The 24,183-nt window shown below is 41.9% G+C and overlaps 1 protein-coding gene across 1 annotated transcript in view; it reads right to left on the bottom strand.

Moving 5' to 3' along the window:
• Positions 1 to 24,183, bottom strand: part of NR3C1 (nuclear receptor subfamily 3 group C member 1) — a 164,952-nt gene that overhangs the window by 15,152 nt on the left and 125,617 nt on the right. Inside the window, exons 5-6 of the mRNA XM_075900312.2 lie at positions 9,733 to 10,011; positions 6,099 to 6,243 (exon numbers count right to left, since the gene is read on the bottom strand). Of these exons, the coding sequence (XP_075756427.1) occupies positions 6,099 to 6,243; positions 9,733 to 10,011 (424 nt within the window). The remainder of the gene's footprint in view (positions 1 to 6,098; positions 6,244 to 9,732; positions 10,012 to 24,183) is intronic.

A 24,183-nucleotide genomic window follows, 5' to 3' on the forward strand; every position in this document is an offset into this window, starting at 1 on the left:
GTCCTAGCTAAAATCTCTAGCTTTGTTAATTATATTCTTCCTCCAATGCCCGAAGTTATCCTTGTAGTCTCAGTTGAATATGATATTTAAAGAGGTAATGTATTGTTTTTGTGTGTTATTCCATAGTTGCCATGCTTCGCTCAGAAACAGGGTCGGCTCGAGCAATTCCTGTGTGCATGTGCAGCTCCGCCCCCGGGCACACGGTGCATGTGTGGCCCCGCCCCCCCATGCGCTGCGTACTTTACAACTCTAAGGGGCGCCAACGGTCCCCGATGACAGCTCTAAGGGGTGCCGCGTGGCCCCCGGCCCCGGGCGCGCAGTGCCCCTTACAGCTGCCATTAGGTGCCCTCCATAGGTTGGCGCCCCAGGCAGCTGCCCGGATAGCCCCCCCCCCCTTAATCCGTCCCTGCTCAGAAATATCTGCAATTTACTGACAAATATCATTTGAGAAATTTCAGCCAGGAAGGTAATTTTGGGCAATATGTAACATATTGACAATAAGAAGTTAGGCAGAAAGTGCCAATCTAATGTTACATACAATGCCACAAGCCCCTCTCTCAATATACATGCCTTGCTCAAAATTAACGAAGTTGTGCATGCAAAGGAAATTTCAAGATTATAACTAAATAATTGAAATAAATTAGTTATGTCTGAAAATTAACCAATGCTGTTAATTTATCGTTTAGGCTGTCAGCTCCGTGGAGTACACTGTCTTGTCTCTAAAGCTTTATGCATGCTTACAGAACTATATTAAATAGCAGCTTTCAACGATAAAGGATTTTGTTCACCATTTAGGACATTAGATGGTGTTCATCCTATTATCAATAGTACCAGAACAATCAACCACATGAAGGTTACAGCTATTAACAAAGACATATTCAAAACATTTTAATGCATAAACAAAGTGAGAAGGATGAAAAACTTCAAGGCTTTTACATAATTACTTAAAGAAATGATAAAGGATTACAAAGGACAAGACAAGTATTTACACTAAAAATGAAATGGAATGAGCACACGAAAAGACATTTGAAAAACAAATGGCCAATTATACATAAAATGAAACAATTACTGGTTCCCATCATGAAATAAAGATAGGACTGGACAGAAATTCCAAGGATCTCAAAGTAGTTTAACTGCATTATACCAGTCTCAAATCACCCCAGAGTGAGGTGGCTATTATAACCATTTTAAATAAAGGAAAACTGAAGCATAGTTTAATAGGCCACTTCTGCTCACAGTGAACTCAAAAGCCACACTGACTTCAATGGTAAAGGATCTGGCCTTAAGTGTCAAAAATTACACAGCAAATATGTGGCATGATCTGGATGAGGATACATACAAATTTCCGGACTCCCAGTGTGGGGTGGGATTAACCCTGCAAAATAGCACAACCTCTTATGCAATGGATACAATTCCAATTGTAAAGCCAGTATTAGGAATCAAAACCTAAAAATCAGAGTAAATATAAATGAGCAAAACCACACTGACTTTCATAGCTTCACTGGCACTTTTGGCCCATTACAAAATATTGGCATTGAAATTGTAATAATGATATAAAAGTTTAGTGGCTCTATATTTCAAGCAACAGTTTATATGCTATATAAGGGATGATATTCTAGCTTGTGAATAAAAGAGAAGCCAATTTCACATTTTTCATAGGAAAACTGAATCTTGAACTGTTGACTGAAATTTACAGACTACTTCAAGTAATCAAGTGAGTCACGAACATTTTACTTAAAAGGTCACAAAATATATTGTAAGAAGAATAAAATCCTACAAAAAGGACAAAACCAGTAAAGAAGCACAAAGCCAATAAAGAAGGCGAAGTGACAGATAATAAAAGCAAAGCTATAGCATGGTTTTGAGTTATTTTCTTGATGGCAAAGATGAAAATTTATTTGCTTAAAAGCAACCAACAAGCAATCATACGGTAATTTACAAAAAGGAATAGTGCACACTAGAAAAAGCAAGCTAACAATTAATTAGTGTCTTGACAGTTTGTCCTCAGAATCATTAGCTTAAACACCTAAGATCAAATGTTTTTATACAATTAGCTCATCTTGACTTCCATTGATCCTGGGCGTTATTTTAGCATAGTGATGCCACCTCTGAAATCCACATGCATTAGGGCCTAATTTTCAAAAGCACCCACAGCTGCTTTTGCCTTCAACTAATGTCAGGAGTATTCCCTACTTCTGGAATAAGTCTCTAAAGCTTATTGTTTTCTTATCTGGGAATAAAACAGAGAAAGTGACTTCTTCCTATTAGGTGCTAATATACTGCACTAGGAATTCTCTAATGCCTCCATTTAATTTAGGACAGGTTTAGACAACATGGCTACGTCTACACTGGCATGATTTTGCACAAGAACTCTTTTGCCAAAGAGTTCTTGTGCAAAAACTCTTCCAGAAGAGAGCATCTACATTGGCATGTGAGTTTGCGCAAGAGATGTGCTTTTGTGCAAGAGCATCCATGCCTGTGTAGATGCTCTTTTGCGCAAGAAAGCTCTGATGGCCATTTTAAACATAAGGCTTTCTTGTGCAAGAAATTCATGTTGCCTGTCTACACTGGCCTCTTGCGCAAGAACAGTTGTGCAAGAGGGCTTATTCCTGAGTGGAAGCATCAGAGTTCTTGCACAAGAAGCACTGATTTCATCCATTAAAACGTCAGTGTACTTGCGCAAGAACTCGCGGCCAGTGTAGATAGGCAGCAAGTTTTTACACAAAAGCAACCACTTTTGCACAAGATCGCGCCAATGAGACACAGCCCATGATGGTAAGAAGGCAGTTTTCCCATCATTGCTGTATCATTGGAGCCACAACAATGGAAGGTTACCTGTAATAATTACTGTGGACTATTTTGACAATTTCTACTACCTAGACAGGTTTTTAAAGATGAGCCAAAGGGGATAGTCTCACTGAGATTCATATAAAGTCGAAAGAAGGCACAGAGCAGCAGCCCTTACAAGCAAATTACAAATTGTCTGGTAACTTCAGAATATTATATTTAGAAGAAACAAAATGGTGTTAGAAATACCACATATACCTGTCATATACTGGTTCTGACTGACTTAAATACATGGGCAACAGCAGTTTCTTAAATTAGCCTCCCTATTTATGCTTTAGCTTTTCTTTCAAACACAAGCCCGCCTTCCCCAAGGTCTCTAATCCAACAAGACTCAAACCTGAATGAAAGGGCAAAAATAAAAAATATAAGCATCTAAAATCTTACCTTCAGAAGAACTTAAAAGCCAATGAAAAGCCTAGTGGCACCTTAACAAAACATGTACATGTACGAGCTTCTGTGGGTACAAACCACTTCTTCAGATGTTATACCCACAAAAGCTCATGATACTATCTACATGTTTTGTTAGTCTTTAAGGTACTGCTAGACTATTCATTGTTTTTTAAAGTTTTTCCAGTTATAGACTAACTCGGCTATCCCTCTGAATCTTCAGAAGAGTTCAACAAATCAATATACATCACTTACCCCAATAATGCTTTATTTAAAATTAAATACAATACAGTTTAACTTAGATGCACAAAATTGTGTTTTCTACATGATTATATTGCTTACCTAAAAAGAGCATAGGTGAATTAGTGTCCGAAAGTGCACAGTACTATTCAAATACGATTTATTATAGTTACTATTCATCTGTTATATATTTACATGGTCTCCTGATCCATAATATCTGACATATGAGTCCATCACCTCTTACCCAAGGGAAGATTAAGCTCAGGTGTCAGAGGCAGGCAAGAACTTTTGGCAGAGGCAGGAAAGATTCTTAAGAAACCTTTAACCCATGCAACTTATTAGGATAAAAGCCTTCACAAATGTAAAAGAGCAGAATGGGTATCTGTCAGACCACTATCATCCTTCCCCAACAGTTTTTGGCCCAGGATTCACACTGAATTTTGGATATTGTTTTGATTTTGTGATATAAATCCTTTCATGCCTCTAGAACCATTAAGATGAAAATATTAATATAAATAAGTACTAGCTGGACTTACCCAGCATTGCTCGGGAAACTGGAGGAACAAAATTTAGAAAATTTAGGAAAGGAGGGGACCGTGAGCCAGGGAACCCCCAGAACCACAGACCCTGAGGGCTGATGGCTCCTGGCTCACACCTGGCCCTGTGAGAGCAGCAGAAACTTCCTCCCCCCAAGACCGAGCAGCCATTCTGTCCATAGCAATCACTACTTACATGCGAGATGGTGTCTAGGCAGTCTGGATGCTCTCTTTCAAAAAAGCGCATTGGTTTTTCGATGCGCTTTTGCAGTGTGGATGCTCTTTCGCAAGAAGTTTTTTGGACAATCTCTTCCGAAAAAAGCTTCTTGCTCAAGAAGCCTTTAGTCTAGACATAGCCTCAGGGAACAACTTGATTTTTTTACTCTCTTTAAAAAAAATTAAAAACAACGTACCACATTTCACAAGATAGCTTAGCTGTATTTAAATTAAATACTGAAAAAAACCCCTCTAAGTATTAGTCTTTAAAGTGCTGCATAGTCCTGTTTTTTTGTTTCAGCGAGACCAGACTAACACAGCTACATCTCTATTATTATTCAAGAAATCGTAGTGTCATTTGAGTTTAAGTAGTGCTGTAGTGAACTAGAAAACTTGTAAAATAGCTTTGTAACAGTTCTTAAGTCTTCTGAAAACATTATCCACAGAATAGAAACATATGATTTAAAATAAATCTAGTGTGTACACACAAATCTGATTTTAAAACCACAAATATTGTTCTGGATTGTATAATCAAAATATCAAAAACTAAAAAGTTTAAACTATGTTAGATTTAAAGCTTAATACTATTTTTATATTATATGCAGTATTGGCCTGATTTTCTTTTTGAATAATGTTATATGCTAGCATAACTCCACTTAAATGGGTGCATCTGCCAAAGTGGGTTTTATCCACAAAAGCTTATGCTGGAATAAATCTGTTAGTCTTCAAAGTGCCACAGACTGTCCGTGGTTTTAAATGGATTTGCTCGCAATTTACAAGAAAGCAACCAGAAGAGACTGAAAACCCCGTAAGTGCAAGAAAAAAAATCCAAATGTTCTAGAAAATTACTCATAAAATGCACAAGAACAAATGTTTCCGAAAATAGACAAAACTGGTTTGCCAAGAGTGTTCTCCTGGACACACAACTTGTCTGCAATCTGCAACTTTCTGAAATATGCACTTTTTATAGTAGACTCCTATTAAGGAGTTTGAAACAAAACAGATGTGGAATTACAAACACAATCCACAGGCTGACTTGTACAATTAGGGTGACATAGAAGCATGATTAGCTACTAGGCTATCAAGTGATTAAATAAATTAATTTGCGATTAAACATGCTGTTAAGCAATAATAATACTCCAGCTGACCCCGGGCTCCTGTAGCGTTGCCCCTTTGAAGCGCCACAGCGGCATTTCAAAGGGACAGTGCCGCGTGTAAACGCCTGCAATTAATGAATGTTAACTTTTTAAATGCATTAATTCTGCCTTGCATTAATTGCAGGCATTACCATGCGTTAATTGACAGCCCTATTAGCAATTCTTTAAATAGTTTCATAAAATTCTCTTTTTAATGGGTTCAAGTTAAGCAAACATTTTAATTATATAGCAGCATCCAGACTGCCACTGATCATTTCAGGGACAATGATAGCATTGTATGATTGTTTAGAAGTTTATACCATTTGCCAATCTTTTTTCAAGGAAGAACTTTTAGAGAAACATTACGTTAGCATCATTTTTTCCTGAACCTATAGGACTTATTATTGAAATGAATGATGTAGGTGCATCAGCAATCTAGAATCCATCCATCCACCAACGTACTTTCCCCCATGCTCTTCTAGACAAAAACACAAACTTTAAGCTAGCTCTCAAAGGCAACAATTCATTTGACGTATTTAAAAGTATACACATGTACTAAAAGGAAACTGATTTTGTAGGCACAATGTCAGTACAGCAGTGATTTTTGCACAATTTTCTTACCTAATGATATACATTATTAGTGGGATTTACTCTCAAGATATTCTTATGGCAGAATAATGTTTCAGAGAGTTTAATACAGCTCTAGTATGCAGGGAAAATGACTCACACTACTTACTCATTAATAATCAGATCTGGAGCAAAACACAGCAAGTTTCCATTTGACTGTCTATATGATCTCCATCCTAGAGCAAAAGCCATCAGGAACATCCATGAGTATTGCAGAAGGGTCATTTGATCATCCAAATGTAAATTTCGGAAACCTAAAATACAAAATATAAGAGTATAGGCAATGAACACATCATGCTTAGGAAATGCTCCTTTTCAAATCTATCAAACAATCATAGAACTGGAAGAAACCTGGAGAGGTCAAATTCAGTCCCCTGCTATCATGTCAGGACCAAGCACCATCTAGACCAGGGTTTTCAAACTCTGGGTCACAGATTGTAAGGGCAAGTCACTAGGGCTACGTCTACACTGCAAGGTTTTCGTACAAAAACCTGTGGTGCGTCCACACCTCAAATGCGCTTTTGCACAAGTAAATCAACAGTTAAATGGCAGAAGAGAGGGCTTTTGCCAGTGTAGGTAAACCTCCTTTTACAAGGCATAACTCCTTTTTGCGCTACAGCTATTGTGCAAAAAGGCAAGTGTGGACATTCCAGAGGGGTTTCTTGTGCAAGAAACTGCTATGGGGAAAAAGCACAGGTGGCTCTGATGGCCATTCAGTGTGGCCGCTCCCTTGCGCAAAAGCACATCGCTTTTGCGATGTGCTTTGAGGTGTGGACGTGCTCTTGTGCAAGAAGTTTTTGCACAAAAACTCTTGCACAAAAGGCTTCTTGTACAAGAAGCATGTAGTGTAGACGTAGCCTAGCTGGCCACGAGGCGCTTTGTTTACCTGCACCACTATAGGTATGGCTGATTGCAGCTCCCATTAGCCACGGATTGCTATTCCTGGCCAATGGGAGCTGCAGGAAGTGGTGCAGACCAGGACACTGCTTCCCACATCTCTGACTGGCCAGGAATGGCAATCCATAGGCAACAAGGACTACAACTACCCATACCTGCGGAGGTGCATGTAAACAGAGCATTTCCCAGCCAGCTAGCTTGCCCTGATCTAGACCATCTCTGACAGGGATTTGTCTCACCCACTATTAAAAATTATCATTACAAATAAAGCGTTATTAATACATAGCAACATGTGTTTCTTTTCTTTTCTTTTTAATTACTATGGTGCATGGAGACTTTAAGACATACAAATTGGGTCAAATTGCAATAAATAGATATAATCAAGTACTTCTGTATTTTATGTTGTTAAATGCTAAACAATGAAGATGTGGTATATTTTAAAATTGCTTCCTGGAGCAGATTTAAAATGCAGGCAGCTTTTAATCTATGGTGGTAGATCATGTCAAGCCCTTGTTGTTTTTAGCAAGATTTTCTGCCACACTGAGTCCTTATCAAATTTAGATTTGAGTTGACTTCATTTAACTCCATCAGATACTTGACATCCCCAAAAAAGGTCACTGCTGTGCTATTTTCCATAACTCTTTAAAATGATAATATCAGGTGAATTAATATATGACCAAATTATATAGCCTCTTAATCAGGTCTACTTCAAAATAAAGGCAGGCCATCACTGAAGGTAGGAAACTCCCCCCTCTGTATTGCTACTTGTATAAACATTAATAGTGATGTTTAGAACTAATTTCAAATCTGTTGGGTCAAGCCCTGTAGCCTTCACTCAAGCTTTGCTCAGACAAATCTCTCCCAAAGTGAAAACTTCAGGATACAGCTTATCTTCTTTTCTAAACATCTGTTTCACCATTTATGTTGTTAGGTACTAGGGTTAACAAAAGAATCTCTGTTCCTTATCGGTTCCATTTGCTTGTGTTGTTTATTTTTAGGGTTGCCAAACTTTCAAGACTGTTTTGGATTCTCTAGGAATTAAAGATGATGTCATGTGATGAAACCTCCAGGTATACATCCAAGCAACACTGGTAACCCTATATATTTTGTGTCTGAGGTAATCATCCTCTCACTGTAAAACATTTCCACAGCAACCAACTGTGATATCCCAAATGGAGGACAATTCTGCAGCAGTGCAAGAAACAAGAGTAAATAAACAAGCCTGTGCCCTTCATTCACCATTGGTAAGGCTACATCTGGAGTACTGCATCCAATTCTAGGCACCCCACTATAGAAAGGATGTGGATGCACTGCAGAGGAACCAGTGGAAAGCAACGAAAATGATTAGGGGGATGGAGCACATGACCTACGAGGAGAGGCTGAAGGATCTGGGCTTGTGTAGTCTGCAGAAGAGAAGAGTGAGGGGGGATTTGATACCAGCCTTTAACTACCTGAAGGGAGGTTCCAAAGAGGATGGAGACAGGCTGTTCTCAGAATGACAGATGGCAGAACAATGGTCTCATGTTGCAGTGGGGGAAGTCTAGGGTGGAAATTAGGAAACACTACTTCATTAGGAGGGTGGTGAAGCTAGAACTTTAACAGGGTTCAAAAAAAGAGCTAGATAGATTCATGGAGGTTCGGTCCATCAATGGCTATTAGCCAGGATGGGTAGGAATGGTATCCCTAGCCTCTGTTTCTCTGGAGGTGGGTGACAGGGGAGGGATCACGTGAGGATTACATGTTGTGATCACTCCCTCTGGGGCATCTGGTATTGGCCACTTTCAGCAGACAGGATATTAGGCTAGATGGACCATTGGTCTGACCCAGTATGGCCATTCTTATGTTTTTACCATTGGCATGGGTAAATTTATGTTTGAATCTAATCTTTCCTTGCAACTCCAAATAGGCATATTTTTCAAAAAAGATGAGACCGCCTTGTAAAATGAGAGGGCAAGTTATGTTGTAACTTTGTATGTCACTCTTCAGATTTATTAATGGAACAGGTAAGTCGCCAATAGCACTTGACTATAGCCAAACACAGCAGAAACAGGTGTGTCAGTTTTCCTGTTTATAGCACCCTCAAATGCTGAACATCACCACTTTATCAGTCTGTCCAAAGACCATACAATAGGATGCCATGAATGATGTCGGAACTGGAGGATTCATTTTAGCTACCTGTTTTCTAATGTGACAGAAGGCCAAAGCAAGCTGTAAATACAGCATCCTTACTGACTCCACAAATAGGAAATATATTTGCAATTCTCCTTTAAGAGTTCCACATAACACACTAAATTTTGTGGAAGCAGCTGTGGTAAATAGGTTTTACTTCTGGCCTGAGATTAGAGGTGACTATGACTTCCTATTCCGGTAGGAAGGATGGGTAAAGTGGAGGAAGTAGAAGACAAAGTGGCTATGAAGACAAAAAAATACTGGCCAATTCAATAAAGGAGAAAGGGATTGAGAAATGGGTTGCTTCCTGAATGATAGGGACCCTCTTGCTAAAACTTAACAATGAAGCATTGAAAACTTCTGTGGAAACAAAACCAGGAAGATTTCTCTTTTTCTGTGTTAGCATTTTTAAAAAACTATTCATGTGGTGGGTTTGTTTTATCCCCCAGGGACTGAACAGTCCAAGTTAATTTAACCTCATGTAGTAACCCAAAGAAACCAAAAAGAGATTTTGGGTCTATATTATGTCTGTTTTGAGGATAGGTATTTGAAACAAAATTGAGATAAGATATTAATCAATAAGAGTGAGTCCAGAAAGGTCTTAAAGGAAACAAAGTAAAAGATTAAATACTATGATTTGGGACAAAAACTCTTTAACCAAATATCTCTTATGTTACCTGGTATTGCCTTTGCCCATTTTACTGCAGCTACCACTTGCCGTCCTCCCAACATATTGAGAGTTGACATTATACGCCACGTTGAGTCAGGTAGCGTACTGTCATAGCCCGAATACAGAACTTCCGGCTCAATGACTTCCAGCAGGGAAACCAGAGTAGGGGTTAACTGTGGTAGAGATGCAGGAACTATGGTCTTGCTTACTGGACTTTCAGAAGCATCCCTGGCTGCTGTCACACTGGACTGCTGAATTCCTTTGATCTTCTTCTTTGTTTTTCGAGCTAGGGAAATTTTTAGAAATTACATGTAAATTAAGTAAAATAAAGAGTCTACAAAGTAATAAAAATACAAGATAGGAAGTGCTGCTTACATAGAAGTACTCTCTTTTTCTTTAGACGAATCACTGTTAACTTAAAATGTTTTCAGAGGTTTTTGTAAAAATGTATAACAGCAAAAGCTAACTTCCTCTTGTAAACTGATTTATCTCAGAGATTTCCAAGAAAGGAGAAGTCAAGTTAATGTACCAGAGATACAGAACAAGGTAGACAATGAACCATATTGAGTGTGACCAGTGGATTTCAATGAGATTTCTTAGTACCGTTCTTAGGATTGAGTAATTATCATAGGCTTAATATGCGAACTACAGAAAACATGCAGAAGAAAGGAAAACTGCATTTTATAAATAGGATACTACTGAATATTCAGAGCCAGGCAAAACATTTTTTGGGGATGCCACTGGGCAAGAAAAGATGATTTTTCTCTGGCAACCCTTCTTCAAACAAATTATTACTGCAGTAATTAAACAGTAAATACAGGCAGTCCCCGGGTTACATGGATCTGACTTACATCGGATCCCTACTTACAAATGGGGTGAGGCAACCCCGCACTAGCTGCTTCCCCCCAGCAGACCAGGGAGACGTGAAGCTAGTGCCCCCCCCCAGCAGACCAGGGAGACGCGGAGCGGCTTTTCTCAGCAGACACTTCAGCTTGAGAATAAAGGACTGAGGGAAGTGAGGTGTGGGAGAATAAAACTGAGCTCTGGAGAAATGTTTGGCTAGAGTTTCCCCTACAATATGTACCAGTTCCGACTTACATACAAATTCAACTTAAGAACAAACCTACAGTCCCTATCTTGTACGTAACCCAGGGACTGCCTGTAATAGTCTTATGATATACCAGATAAACACAGCATAAACGTTATATTGCCAGAGATGTTAGCTCTAAAATAGAAAGACTACTGGGTAATATCACAAGTAACAGTGTCTCCTGCTTCCCTTTTAACTGTAGACTGCCTACATATTTTTTTGCAATAAAGGAAATGAACAACTATTTTCTCAAATCTACATCTTGGTACGTACTGGGATACCTACTAGATATCAACAGCATACAAGAATGCCACTTCTAAGGGGGAAGAGACTTAAAACACAATATAGATATAATGTCCTCTAAAATACAATATAGATATAATGTGAGACTGTTGTTTTCTCATTTAATTGCATCCACACCATTGTCCAGATGATTACAAATTATGGATTATGACAGAAATTGTCTCAATTACCATTTTGAAAGTGTACAATGATATACAAAGATGCCACAAGCTCAAGTCTGATCTGCCATGAATGGCAAATGAACACACGATACAGAGCCTGTCTGGTTACTTACAACCCTCAGTTTAAAATTCAGTAACTTTTCAATTATTTTATTTCTACCCATGTTGTATGTAACATATGTTTGTCAAGGACAGACAAGTTACTTGCACTGAATATTGGAAGTACATTGATATTACATGTAAAAACATTGCACTGACATACAAAATATCCACAGAACATTTTTTTAAGGATATGCAACATGAGTAGATAAATTTTTTATGTCTCCTTGCCAACTAGTGCCTTGATGAGAACTAATGCATTATTAGAAAATGTATCAGATAACTTAGTGATTTTACATTTTCAAATTTTTGGAGGTAATATATACTTAAAATTAAATGAACAAATATATTACAGCAATTATAAGGCAGTAACTGAAATAGAACACAAAGTCAGAAAATGCAAAAGTTTAGCATGATGGCTGTATTTTGGGAATGGAAAAAAAACCCTTTTAAATCTTTTAAATGAAAAATGTGTTCATACACTACACGTCGCCAGAATCCTCTTTGTAGTTTACAATCACATTTTTTAAAACTCTCTCTCCCCTGTTCTTTAAAAAACTCAAAACAAATGTAGTAAGTTGATCTTCCAAAAGGGGCCAGAATTTTAACCATTATTTATGCTGTTGTAGAGTTACTTACCTGACTAATCCCAGCAACACTACTCAGGTAGATAATTCATTAATGTGAGTAAGAGGTTCAAAATCTCTGTTTTAGGCAAGTGGGTGAGTGCAATTACAGATTAGGCCCTAAGTGACTATCTGGACAAAAAAGTGAAATTAGCAAAAATACAACTGCCCAAAGTAAACAAGAGAAATATATCATTTCCTACAATTTTGCCATTCTGATATTTCAGAGCGTTGGCAATACAATTTTCAAACGGAAAAGTGGTTTTTAAATTGTCTGTGTCTGTTTAAATAAAAGCTTAGTATTATAATTAATTCTACATGTTTTTACACCAGGATTTTCCACTGTCCCAGATGCAGAGGCAATGCTTTACTGGAGGATTTATCCAGGAGCAAATCAACAATGTATTTGTAACCTTTCTCATGCAAATTATTCCAGCAGCAGCAACCTTTGTGCCTGTCAGGCTGAACAAGTACAGGCAGTCCCCGAATTACGCAGCTCCGACTTATGTCGGATCCGCACTTACGAACGGGGCTCTCTCGCCCCGGAGCTCGCAGGCAGCGATCCGCCACCTCGACCTCCGGGGCGAGAAAAGCTGCTCCCGATGCCCCAGGTCTGCTGGGGACCGTCTCCAGCAGACCAGGGGCAACGGGAGCAAAGCCGCAGCCACGGTGGGTTTGCTCGCGGTGTCCCTGGTCTGCTGGAGACGGTCCCCGGCAGACCAGGGGTACCGGGAGCAAAGCCGCAGCCGCGGCGGGTTCCCGCGAAGCGTGGGAACCCGCCGCGGCTGCGGCTTTGCTCCCGGTGCCCCAGGTCTGCCGGGGACCGTCTCCAGCAGACCAGGGACACCGCGAGCAAAGCCGCAGTGGCGGCGGGTCCCACGCCAGAGCAAAGCCTCAGAGGCGCGGCACCCTGCCGCTGCGGCTTTGCTCCCCGTGTCCCTGGTCTGCTCGGGGTGGGGGGGAGCGCAGCTAGTGTGCCCCCCCCCAGCAGACCAGGCTTTTGTTGTGGACCCTGGGGCAGAGCAGCTGGGGCGCCGCCGGTTGGTCCCGCAGCGCCGCTCTGGGCACTACTGGACCAACCCAGCAGCACCCTAGCTGCTCTGCCCCAGGCGTCCTGATTCTGCCGCTGCTGGTCAGTTTCAGCAGCGGCTGAATCAGGACGCCTGGGGCAGAGCAGCTGGGGTGCTCTGCCCCAGGCGTCCCCAAGTCAGCTGCTGCTGAAACTGACCAGCGCTGACTATAGGAAGCCCGAGGCACAGTTGCTCTGCCCCGGGCTTCCTGTAATCAGCCGCTGATCAGTTTCAGCAGCAGCTGACTTGGGGACTTGGGGTTCTTAAGTTGAATCTGTATGTAAGTCAGACCTGGCGGTCAGTTTCAGCAGCGGCTGAATCTGGACGCCAGTTCCGACTTACATACAGATTCAACTTAAGAACAAACCTACAGTCCCTATCTTGTACGTAACCCGGGGACTAAAGCAATAATGGGGAGCAGCTAGGTACTGCTCATGTGTGAAAAGGATAACACACTTCTGAACAGAGAATCACTCATTCTCTCATTTATAACTTGGTTATCTGATACACTGTTTTTCCTTATTCTGTTATGAACATGCTCCTCAATATTCAGTATTATTCACATGTCCAGTTTTTGAGACTTTTGGGGAAAATGTTACATTAGCTTTTTACAATCAAGAAAGTATATTTTTCCAACTCTCCAATATGTCATGAATGGTTCAACAGATGTGTTTGTATACTAAAAGATGTGTTTGTATACTAAAATCAACAGATTTTGTACAATTTCTCCTATTTTTTTCATCTGAGTCCAATCATAGCACACTTCCAGTGTACAGATATTTGCGTTAATAATAATAGAAAGAAATATTTATAAATAACTTCATAAAAAGAGATGGATTGGAGAAATAATAGAAATATTTGAAAAGTTAGCTATTAGTAATAACAAACAGATGTCATAAATTTTCTTTTATTTCAAACAATTTCAAGAAATTGACACATTACAATTTTCAACCATTTTACTATAGTTTAATCCTAAAAAAATTACATTAAAAGAATGTTATTACGATTGCACCGTCAAGCACTCAACTACAGGTTCCATATACAATCTTAATTTTTGGCTTGCCCCTGCATATTATATTACAATCTTTACTTATATGAATATATACTATTTTCATGGGACAATTGGATGAACTTTGCCCAGCCAATTTCAGTTCTCCTCTCCCAACTCGTCTGATTCCACCTCATTGCCTAGCAGTTTTCCTTTCCAGGTTCCTCATCTAATCTCAGAGAGAATTCCTATTTCCTTTCTGCTCCTTGTCCCATTCTCCCTCCTGCCTGGCTTGTTGTCCCACTTTCTTTGTGAAGCCACTCCCTGTTCTCCTCACAGTTCTTATCTTATGTCTAACCTTCCTCAACCCTTGTTCCTCGCCTTCTGGTTCTTAGACTCAGGGTATGTCTCAGGGTTTGTCTACACTACTGCAGTAAATCAACTTAATATATACAACTCACCAAGAGGGAGTTAGTGTAAGTTTAGGAAAAAGAAAGGCTCCCTGCTCTTAGTTCCAGTTTCTGGTTCTACCCAGACTCCAAACAGTTGGGAGCAGGTGTTACATGGAAAGTCTGGATTTGTCCCTGTAGTCCCGAGCTGGAGCATCCACATGCAAAGTCCTATTATATGTAAGAAGTGTGAGAGAATGTCACAGGCAAATTTGATCAGCAAGAGAGTTTTGGATTTATGCTCAGAGAAGACATCTTTCTGAGATTAAACTCTTAAAATTGACACAAGTCTCTACAATGAGTGTGAAAAGGGAAAGCCTTTTTCAAAGGCTTACAATTTGGCTAAATTGGGCATATTTTCACAATGATGACAAAAGGCACATCCTTTACACAAAGGCCATCCAACTTGTCCAGTTTCAAGCCCTCTTTTCCAAAGTCAGATGGTATAAGGATGTTAGAGGAATGGGACCTAACTTTTTAATAAGTCCAAAATTGTGGCTGGTGTACAAAAATGCACCCACAAAAAATTGCATGTGATCTTTTTCACAAAGTCAAATTTCCACTCATTATAGGAATCTTGTTGAAAAGTTGGCCCTAGAGGTTCAGTGCTTAAATCATCGTAGTTGCACAGAATAATTTAAAAAAGAGAAAATATTAACTGTAAGTGCAAGATAGTGGGATAGAATAGCCATTTAACTGCATGAATTCTTAGGGATGGTAGATAGCAGATAACAGAACAGTCGTCTAACTGCATGAATTTTAGCGCTTAGTTGACTATTCCATAGTCGCAGTGGAGGGGCCGGCAGCCAGTGCAATTTGGTTCCACTCCCAAGGAGCACCCTGCCACCCTGCGCTGGTGCCTCTCTATCCGAGGCAGCAGCACAGGGTTCCAGGCAGGAGTTGGTCCACGAGGGGAGCCAGTTTAAAAACCAGCTCTGTGCCCAGACCAGCTGCCTACTGCCCCACACTGCTACCTCTGATACAGAGGCAACAGCATGGGGTGGCAGCAGCGCCCATCCATGGGGCATCAGAGTTCCCTGCGAACAGAGGCTTCTGGCGGTGGAGGGAGTGGGTGAGGCTGCCACGAAGCAGCCTCTGTCTGTAGTGGCCCAAGCTAGTCATGGACAGAGGTTGCTAAGGCATCAGCCTTTGTCCACAACCAATTTTAAAGATGTGTTTGTATACTAAAGAGCATTTAATTCTGTTCAGCCAATCATGTTACTCCACTCCTTAAAGAAACTGAACCTTATAATAAGGGTGGTAATTTTCTCATGTTACTTTTGAGGAAAATTATCAATTAACTCCAGCAAAATTCAATAGCATCACTGATTTTTTTTTCTCAATCACCTTTGAACATCCAGACTTCTGCATTAAGGTGTTTGTTCACCCATTAGAATAGCAATCAGGGGTGTAGAAGTGTTCTTGAAAAATATGAAAATGCATTTATACTCTGATGGTGTCTGATGGCACCATCAGATGGCAATGTGGCTTCCCAGGCTTATTCTCTTTGTGCAATTCCCTAGCAAATCTGTTCAGTTTAATGGTGTTTCCCACCACCAACTACCAATTTCAGTAGATTCACCCTGAAATCTGGAGGTCAACCTCCAGCTCTCCCTGTTTTTGATGGGATGCACAAGCGAACTGAAGGATTGATTTTGAGCATGCAATTAGAGTGCAGAGTAAAAATTCTGTTGATGAACTGTGAGACAGCAGCACAGCTATAACACATTTTTTTCTAACACAAGTAAAAATGTTTATTCTCAACACAAGGTGAGGAGACAAGACTCTATAAAAAGGACAGGAATCACCTCTCAAATAAGAAGGTGCCATTTACATGATCAGTTTTACGAGTAAACCTCACTTCGGCAAATATTCAAATACGCAATATTTTCATCTTTGCATCTCAAGATTACAAACTGCCAAGAGAAGTTTACGAGTGATCAGTGCCGGACCAAGCCATACTTGCGCCCCAGGCAGCAGGTGCGTGCCACATGCGCGGCCCCGCCCCCGGGTGCGCGGCGCCCCTTACCACTTCAATCAGGCGCCCCCCCATAAGTTGGTGCCCTGGGCAGCTGCCCAGCTAACCCCCACCTTAATCCAGCCCTGTGAGTGATATTGCTTTGCATTTGGCTGCCATGCTCTTTTTGAACTGGAAATAAATTTATGATAGGCTTTGGGGATTGCTAGTTTCCTAAAGGCATATATTATCTCATTATTTTCTTATACTACCACATGTATCTTGTCTTAGTCTTATACTGCTAGGTCTTTGGGGCAGGGTCAGTCTTTGTTTTCTGTGTTTGTACAATGGGGTGCTGATGTATGACTGAGGCAGGCTCTACAGTAACATAAGTAATAATAAACAAACAACATTACAGAAAACTACATTAAAAACATTAGGTTTGAAAAATCCAGAATGAAAAGTTAGGAAATGCCAGAATCAATGTTGCTGTTGCTGCCATTTCAGGAACCCGGATCTGAAATGGCTCACAGCAGCCCAGAACTACAATTGCTGGAAAAGTCCTGCTCCGCCCCAGACTGAATCATGCTTAGTGTGGATGAAATCTTCAGGGATCTTAGGTGCTAAATCTAAGAAGTCTACAGAGCATGCACAAACTATGATTTTTCAAAGGCTTTTAATGAGACTACATTTTGGGAAGATCTATTCAAAACAACAAGGAGTCCTGTGGCACCTTAGGTCTACACAGGGAGTTATTTTGAAATAACACCTCTTATTTCAAAATAATAAGCAGAGCATCCATACTACCAAGCCTATTATTTTGCAATAATGGGCTGGTTATTTTGAAATCTCTACTCCTGCTTTCCTCAGGGAATAACTGTTATTTCAAAATAGTTATTTCGATATAGAGTTAGTGTGGATGTTCCACTGCTGCTAATTCGAAGTAACTACTCCTCAGAATAATTCGAAGTAATTACTCCCCTGTGCTTCCTGGGGCTCTAAGTCAAGATACCGTGTCTACAGTAACGGAGTCTGCTTCGGACTCATTTTTGAGGCTCCCTCATAGTGGGGGGACACTATTTCGAGTTTGTTATTTCAGAGTTATTATTTCAAATTTAGTTATTTTGAAATAATTTCCTAGTGCAGACAAGCCCTTAGAGACTAATAAATCTATTAGTGGATAAGCTTTCATGGGTAAAACCCCACTCTTGGGGGAAAAAAAAAAAAAAGAGAGAGAGAGAGAGAGAGTGAGTGAGTACAATGAGGGATATGTCTACACTGCACATTGTTGCGCAAGAAGATATGCAAATGAGCAGGGCTCGACAAACTGCTGTTTCTCCTCACCCATGGCGAGTAGATTTCAGCCAGTCGCTCCGTGTGCCCCATTCACCAGTGCTGCGTTCATGCACAGTGCCAGTCTGGCACATGCGCGATGCAGGGCTGGCGAGTAGCTCTCGCCGCAGTTTGTCAAACCCTGTAAATGAGGCGTGGTAATGAATATTGCTGTGCCTCATTTGCATACCTAATGAGCCGCCATTTTTGCAGAAGGAGCTTTTGTGCAAGAAGGAGCTGTCTATACTGCTCTTTCTTGAGCAAAAAATCCCTCTTGCACAGGAGCCGTTCTTCCTGAAAATAAGTGGCAGAATGGCTTCTATGCAAGAGGGGTTTTTTGCACAAGAAAGAGTAGTATAGACAGTTCCTTCTTGAGCAAAAGCCTCTTCTGCAAAATGGTGGCTCAACAGATATGCAAATGAGGCACGGCGATATTCATCGCCATGCCTCATTTGCAGGGTTTGACAAACTGCGGCGAGAGCTACTCGCCAGCCCTGCATCGCGCATGTGCCAGACTGGCACTGTGCATGCATGCAGCACTGGTGAATGGTTCTTCTTGTGCAACAATGCGCAGTGTAGTCGTAGCTCAAAAGAAAAGTTACTTAACAATTAATGCTGATTTGATTAACATTTGATAAGTAACCTGATAAATGAGTTTTACCCACAAAAACATTTGCCAAATAAATCTGTTAGTCTCTAAGTTGTCACAGGACTCCTCATTGTTTTTGCTGATACAAACTGACATGACTACACCTTCCACCAGTAAAAGTTCATCTCTGACACAAAAGCTGCCACCTCTAACCATGCACCACCCATATTTTAAGTCCCAATAGCAAAGCGTTGGGGTGTTAGAGCTTTTCAAAGAAAATGCTGATGGAATTTATTAATATGTGCCAAACAATATTAGAAAAATTAATTCAGCTGGAGGCAGTTACTTAGGACAAATAATTTAATCCCAAACTTTTAACATTTGGCAAACGTCAAACATCTGAAAACAAGGTGTTATAATTGGAAAGTTTAATAATCGATTGTGCTACCGTCCTCATGTATGGCAATGCTTGTAACATCTACAATTAAGGTTGCTCAGCACTTTCCAATAAAAAAAACTGTTTTCAGTTGCTTATAATGATGAGTGACATCTTTTTCTTAACGATGGCAAAAATCCCTATCAAATTCAACAGAGTCAGGATTTCGTCCTTTATAGATAACCAGATAGAACACAACCCCCTTCCCCCAACCCCAAAACAATGTCAGTTTTTATTCGGAGGTCATCAAGTGTGAAACTATAGAAATCACAAAAATATACAGCTGAAAGGTACCTCAATAGGTCTTTAAACCAGCATCTTGTGCAGAGGCAGGACCAAAGAAAGCTCTACACTAACCCTGACTGGTGTTTGTCAAACTTGCTCTTAAAAACCATCAGTGAGGGGAATTTCCACAACCTATCTTGGAAGTCTTTCAAGAATTTAACTATCTTTAAGCTAGAAAGTTTCCCCTAATATCTAATCTAAATTCCCCTTGCTGCAGATTAAGTCCATTACCTTTTGTCCTATCTTCAGTGAACATGGAGACAATTAAAAATGAGTAGTCTTATGGCACTTTAGGGAACGTCTACACAGCAACATTATTTTGAAATAATTAGAGTTATTTCCAAAGAACTTAGTTCACATCTACAAAGCAGGCAGTTATTTTGAAATGTCAAAATACTGTCAAGCTGGAGGACTTCTTACTTCGACTCCTGTAACCCTCATCGTACGAAGAGTAAGGGAAGTTGGAGGAAAAGTGCTCTATTTCGAAATAAGCTACACAACTGACATGGCTCAAGATAAGTAGCTTATTTCAAGGTAAACCCTGCTGTGTAGACGCACCCTTACAGACTAACATATATATAGCAACATGAGCTTTTGTGGGCAAAACCCACTTCATCATATGATGAGTTTTCGAGGAATAAAAAAAATCAATTAATGTATAACATAAAAGAATACCAATTCCGCACTCTCTTGCTGTAATTAGCTGGTGAAATTCCTTTGTAGAAGAACGACTATTTTTAAATCCATGATTTAATGCCCAGGTAGGTTAAAATGTTCCCCTACAGGTTTACGTGCATTACCATTTACGATGTCTGATTTGCATATATTTATCCTCTGCCATAGAGACTGACTAGTTTGGCTAATATATAGGATCGAGGAGCATCACTTGATGGCATATATCAGATTAGAAGATGTGCAGTTGTATGAGACCCTGATGTTGTGGCTTGTGGAATCTGATTATAGGCAGTTCAACTAGAGAACAAGCTGCAACCAAATACTACATAAGAAATTAAGAATGGTCATACTGGGTCAGACAAAAGGTTCATCTAGCCCAGTACTACAATAGTGCCAAATGAACACCTGTTCTCACTTTCAGGTGACACTGCAAACAAGAAGCGGTAGCATTATCTCCTGCAAATTGTAAGCAAAGTTTTTTGCCTGTCTGATTGGCTGAACAAGAAGTAGGACTGAATGAACCTATAAACTCTCAAGATTTAACATTGTTTTATTTTTTGAATGCAGTTTTTTTGGTACATAAATCTATATTGGAAGTTCAAAATCTGTGATAAAGAGAATGCACTACTGTACTTGTATGGGATGAACTGAAAAATACGATTTTGTTCTTTACAGTGCAAATATTTATAATAAAAAATAAATATAAAGTGAATACCTTGTATTCAGTGTTGTAATTGAAATCCACGTATTTGACAATTTAGAGAACCCAAAATTAGGGATGTTAGATATTATGTAATTCAGCAGTTCCCAATCACTGGTCCACGGACCCTTGCCTAATGGGCCGTGGCATACTGCCAGGCCATGCCCCCAGCTGGGCTTCACAGGGGAGCACAGCAGTGTTCCTTCTAACGTGTATGCCTGCTCGGCATGCACCAAAAATTTGAAGTCCACCCGGCTGCTCAGCTCATCTGGTGTGGGGCCACATGGCAGGTGGCTTGGCCCTAGCTTCAGCCCTTCCCCAGGACTGGAGTTGGAGCTGTGTGATAAGCAGTAGCTGGGGCTAGAGCCGAAGCTGCAGGGAAGTGAGGTGAGGGGGTCATGTCAGCAGGCGGGGTGGAGCATGGCGTGCAGGCAGCCTGAGGTCCATGTGCCGAGAGAGAGCTGCTGCAAGACGAACCTCCAGCACTGAGGAGGAGGCTGGAGCTGCATTGCCAACCCTGCCTATACCGAGTGCAGACCACACTGCGCGAGGCTGCACCATGAAGGCGGGATGGGGGCCTCCCTGGCTGCCAGCAACCTTGCCTGTGACCTTCCCTCGCCTGTAGGGGAGCCCCAGGAGCTGCTAGGTTTGATCCAAGGCCCAGAGTCTTGGTGGTACAATTTTCCCGTGCAGTGCCACCGCTGGGGGCCACACTGGGGGAAATTCCGAGTTGTTAATCCCTGTGCAACTGCCCCCATGCACTGGGACCTGCCACTTTTCACCCAGCTCCCCGCCTGGGTCATTCCAAGCAGCCTCCTTCCCCTCTTCCAGGTCTCTCTGCCCAGCCCTTGGGATACTGAACTGTGGGTTCTTAAGGGGTGAGAGGGTTCTAAGAGGAAGGGGGCTGACAGTGGGGGGCCACTGGGGCATCTGGGTGGGGAGCTGGCACTGGGGGGCTCTGGAGGTGGGGCTAATAGTGGGAAATCTATGAGGGCAGGGCTATGCGGATGGGGCTAATATTGAAGACTAGGGACTGGCACTGAAGGGTACTGGGGGGCTCTGAAAACAGAAGGCTGGCACTGGGGGAGCCTCATGGTGGGGGGCTCTAAGCCTTAAGGGGTGGGGGGACTGGCAGAGCAGAAGCTAGCTGTTGTAAGTGGCTCTGGGGACTGGGGCTTTTGGTGGTGCATAATGAATATGCAAATAATATTCCCCAGGGGCACTCCTGGCCCCACTCCTGGGGAGTCTTCCGCTAAGATTTTCCATCTTTGACCGGGTTGAATTTCTTTTGGGTGGGTTTAAATTTCTTATGAGCAACAGAAATATTGAGGTAGTGTGTGGATGTGCACCCACCAGTACAAGATCTAAATATATGTTTTAAATTGTCCACAGGTGTGGAAGAACATATATTAAAACAAGGGATAATTAACAAGGAACAATGTTTGATTATTTAATATGAAATCAAATACAAAGAAAATTAACACTCCCCTTGGTTGAGGAAGTGGGTTGTGCCCAAGAAAGCTCATGATACTATTTATATATTGTTGTTTGCCTATGGTGCTGCTATAGAACCATAGTTTTTTTTTTTAATTACAGACTAACACGGCTACTCCTCTGAGACCTTGGAGATCATGTATTATCATCCTTTGTAACAGACTGATGCATGTTTCAAAGATCTTGTAAATAAGGTTTCACCCTATAAAACAGCTTGCATCACACCTAGTACTTGCTGCTTCTGACTCATAAAAGCCAGAATTCTACCAGATAGCAAAGATCTGTCCTTAATGCAATATAGTTTACCATGTATTAATTAGTAACACGGGATTTAAATAAATCATTAAGATCCATGTTTTCGATATTTGCAACACTGAAAAAATTCAGTTAAAGAATCTTTTTCTTTCTTACCTTAACCTATTAAAACAGCAGTGGGAAATAATTTTTTATGGGCGTCCACTACAAGAATTTGGTAAATAGTCAAGAGTCACACTCTTCCATTATATTAAGGGAGGAGTTGCAGGGGTCTGGGATGGAGGTTGCGTGCAGAAGGGAGCTTGGGGCAACGGACTGGGGTGTGGGATCTGGGAGGGAGTTTGGGTGAAGTAGGGGATTGTGACCTGGGGCAATGGACTGTGGTGAGGAGGGAGTTCAGGGCCTAAGAGGGTTTGTGACCTGAGAAGAGGTGTAAGAGAGGAAGTCTCTGGGAAGGTGTATGGGGGCTGGAGCAGCGGTGCAGAATGTGTGGGTTACATTGGGTAGGACAGAAGGCAGGCAAAGGGTTGGGAGATGGAGGGAGAGACTTGGGAGCCAGAGACCTTACGTGGCTCCCAGCCAGCAGTCCAGCGGGTTCCTTAGCCTGGCCCCTGCCTTCCAGTCTGTGTATGTGCTATGGGGAGCCGCTACAGGATCCATGTTTATTGTTCTGAACTGAATGCTGTCAGCCCAGGGGATGAGGAGCACTTCACATGCTGCCTGTCCTGCAAACAGGAAGCTGCTATAGGTAAAAAACAACCAATGGGAGCTATATGGTGGGGGCAGCATGAGAAGCCTGTTTCCCCTCCCTTCAAGCTCTCAGTGTTCAGAAACACACACGTTGCCCTGCAGCCAGTTTTCCTGAGTGCCGAGCTGGAGCGGGGCAGGCAGGGAGCCGGCTGAAGCTCTTGCAGCCAGATATGGCCTGCAGATCACTTTTGCCCAGCCCTGGAGTAGAGGCTGGAGCCAGCTTCTCCAATTGTTGCAAGCAGCTGCTGCTGCTGCGTCTGCTCCTCCGAGAAGATAAGTGCCATGCCCCCCCTTCACCAACCGATCAGCTGAGCAACCTGCCTGCGGGGGGAGCTCTGTACCTCTGCATGAGGCTCAGAAAAGGTTTCCTGCCTCGTTGCGCTGCTGACTCTGTATCAGAGGCAACAGTGCAGGGCGGCAGATGGGGACCAGTCTGCCAGGGGAGCCAGTTTAAAAGCTAGCTCCCCTCGCAAGACTGGCTGCCTGCCATCCCACACTGCTGCCTCTGATATAAGAGGCAGCAGCGCAAGGTGGCAGCAGCCGCTGTCCATGGGGGGGTCCAACTTCCCAACAGACGATGACTGTTCTGTGGCATCTCAGCTCTCCTGCAGACAGCGGCTGCTGCCTTGGATAGAGGCTGCTTCGTGGGGTGCGTGCTGGTGGGAGCCAGCTTTTAGGGGGCTCTGTAATAGGCAGCAAGTGGGGGGGCAGGTAGGTTTACCGCATGTATCGGCTCTACCCTGCCACCCTCATTCTCTGCCTCGTGTACAGCTAGTTCGGATTAGGAAACCTAATCCGAACTAGCTAGTCCGTGCTGCGTGTAGCCGCGCGGCACGGAGTCCGAACTAGCCGGCATTTAAAAATGGCGCCGGCCGACTTCATGCAAATGAAGCCCGGGAAATTCAAATCCCGGGCTTCATTTGCAAGTGCGGATGACTACATTACCCCCGCTAGTTCGAACTAGTGGGGTAGTGTAGACATACCCAGAGAGAGTGAGAGAGAGAGAGACCCTGGCAATTGTATGGAAGTCTGATTTTATAACGGAACATCCCATTAATGTCTTTGTTCAAGCATTCTACATTTCCCATCTCACCCATGGCAGGATGCCACTGACTGAGGTTCAGGGAAGTAAAGATAGCAAGGCATATCTGTGGGTATTGGTGGGAGGGGAAGAATATCCTAATTTTTGTGCATGGGAG

This window comes from Pelodiscus sinensis, chromosome 16, assembly GCF_052426305.1.
Source record: "Pelodiscus sinensis isolate ZL-2025 chromosome 16, ASM5242630v1, whole genome shotgun sequence".
In the NCBI taxonomy this organism is placed as follows: Eukaryota; Metazoa; Chordata; order Testudines; family Trionychidae; genus Pelodiscus; species Pelodiscus sinensis.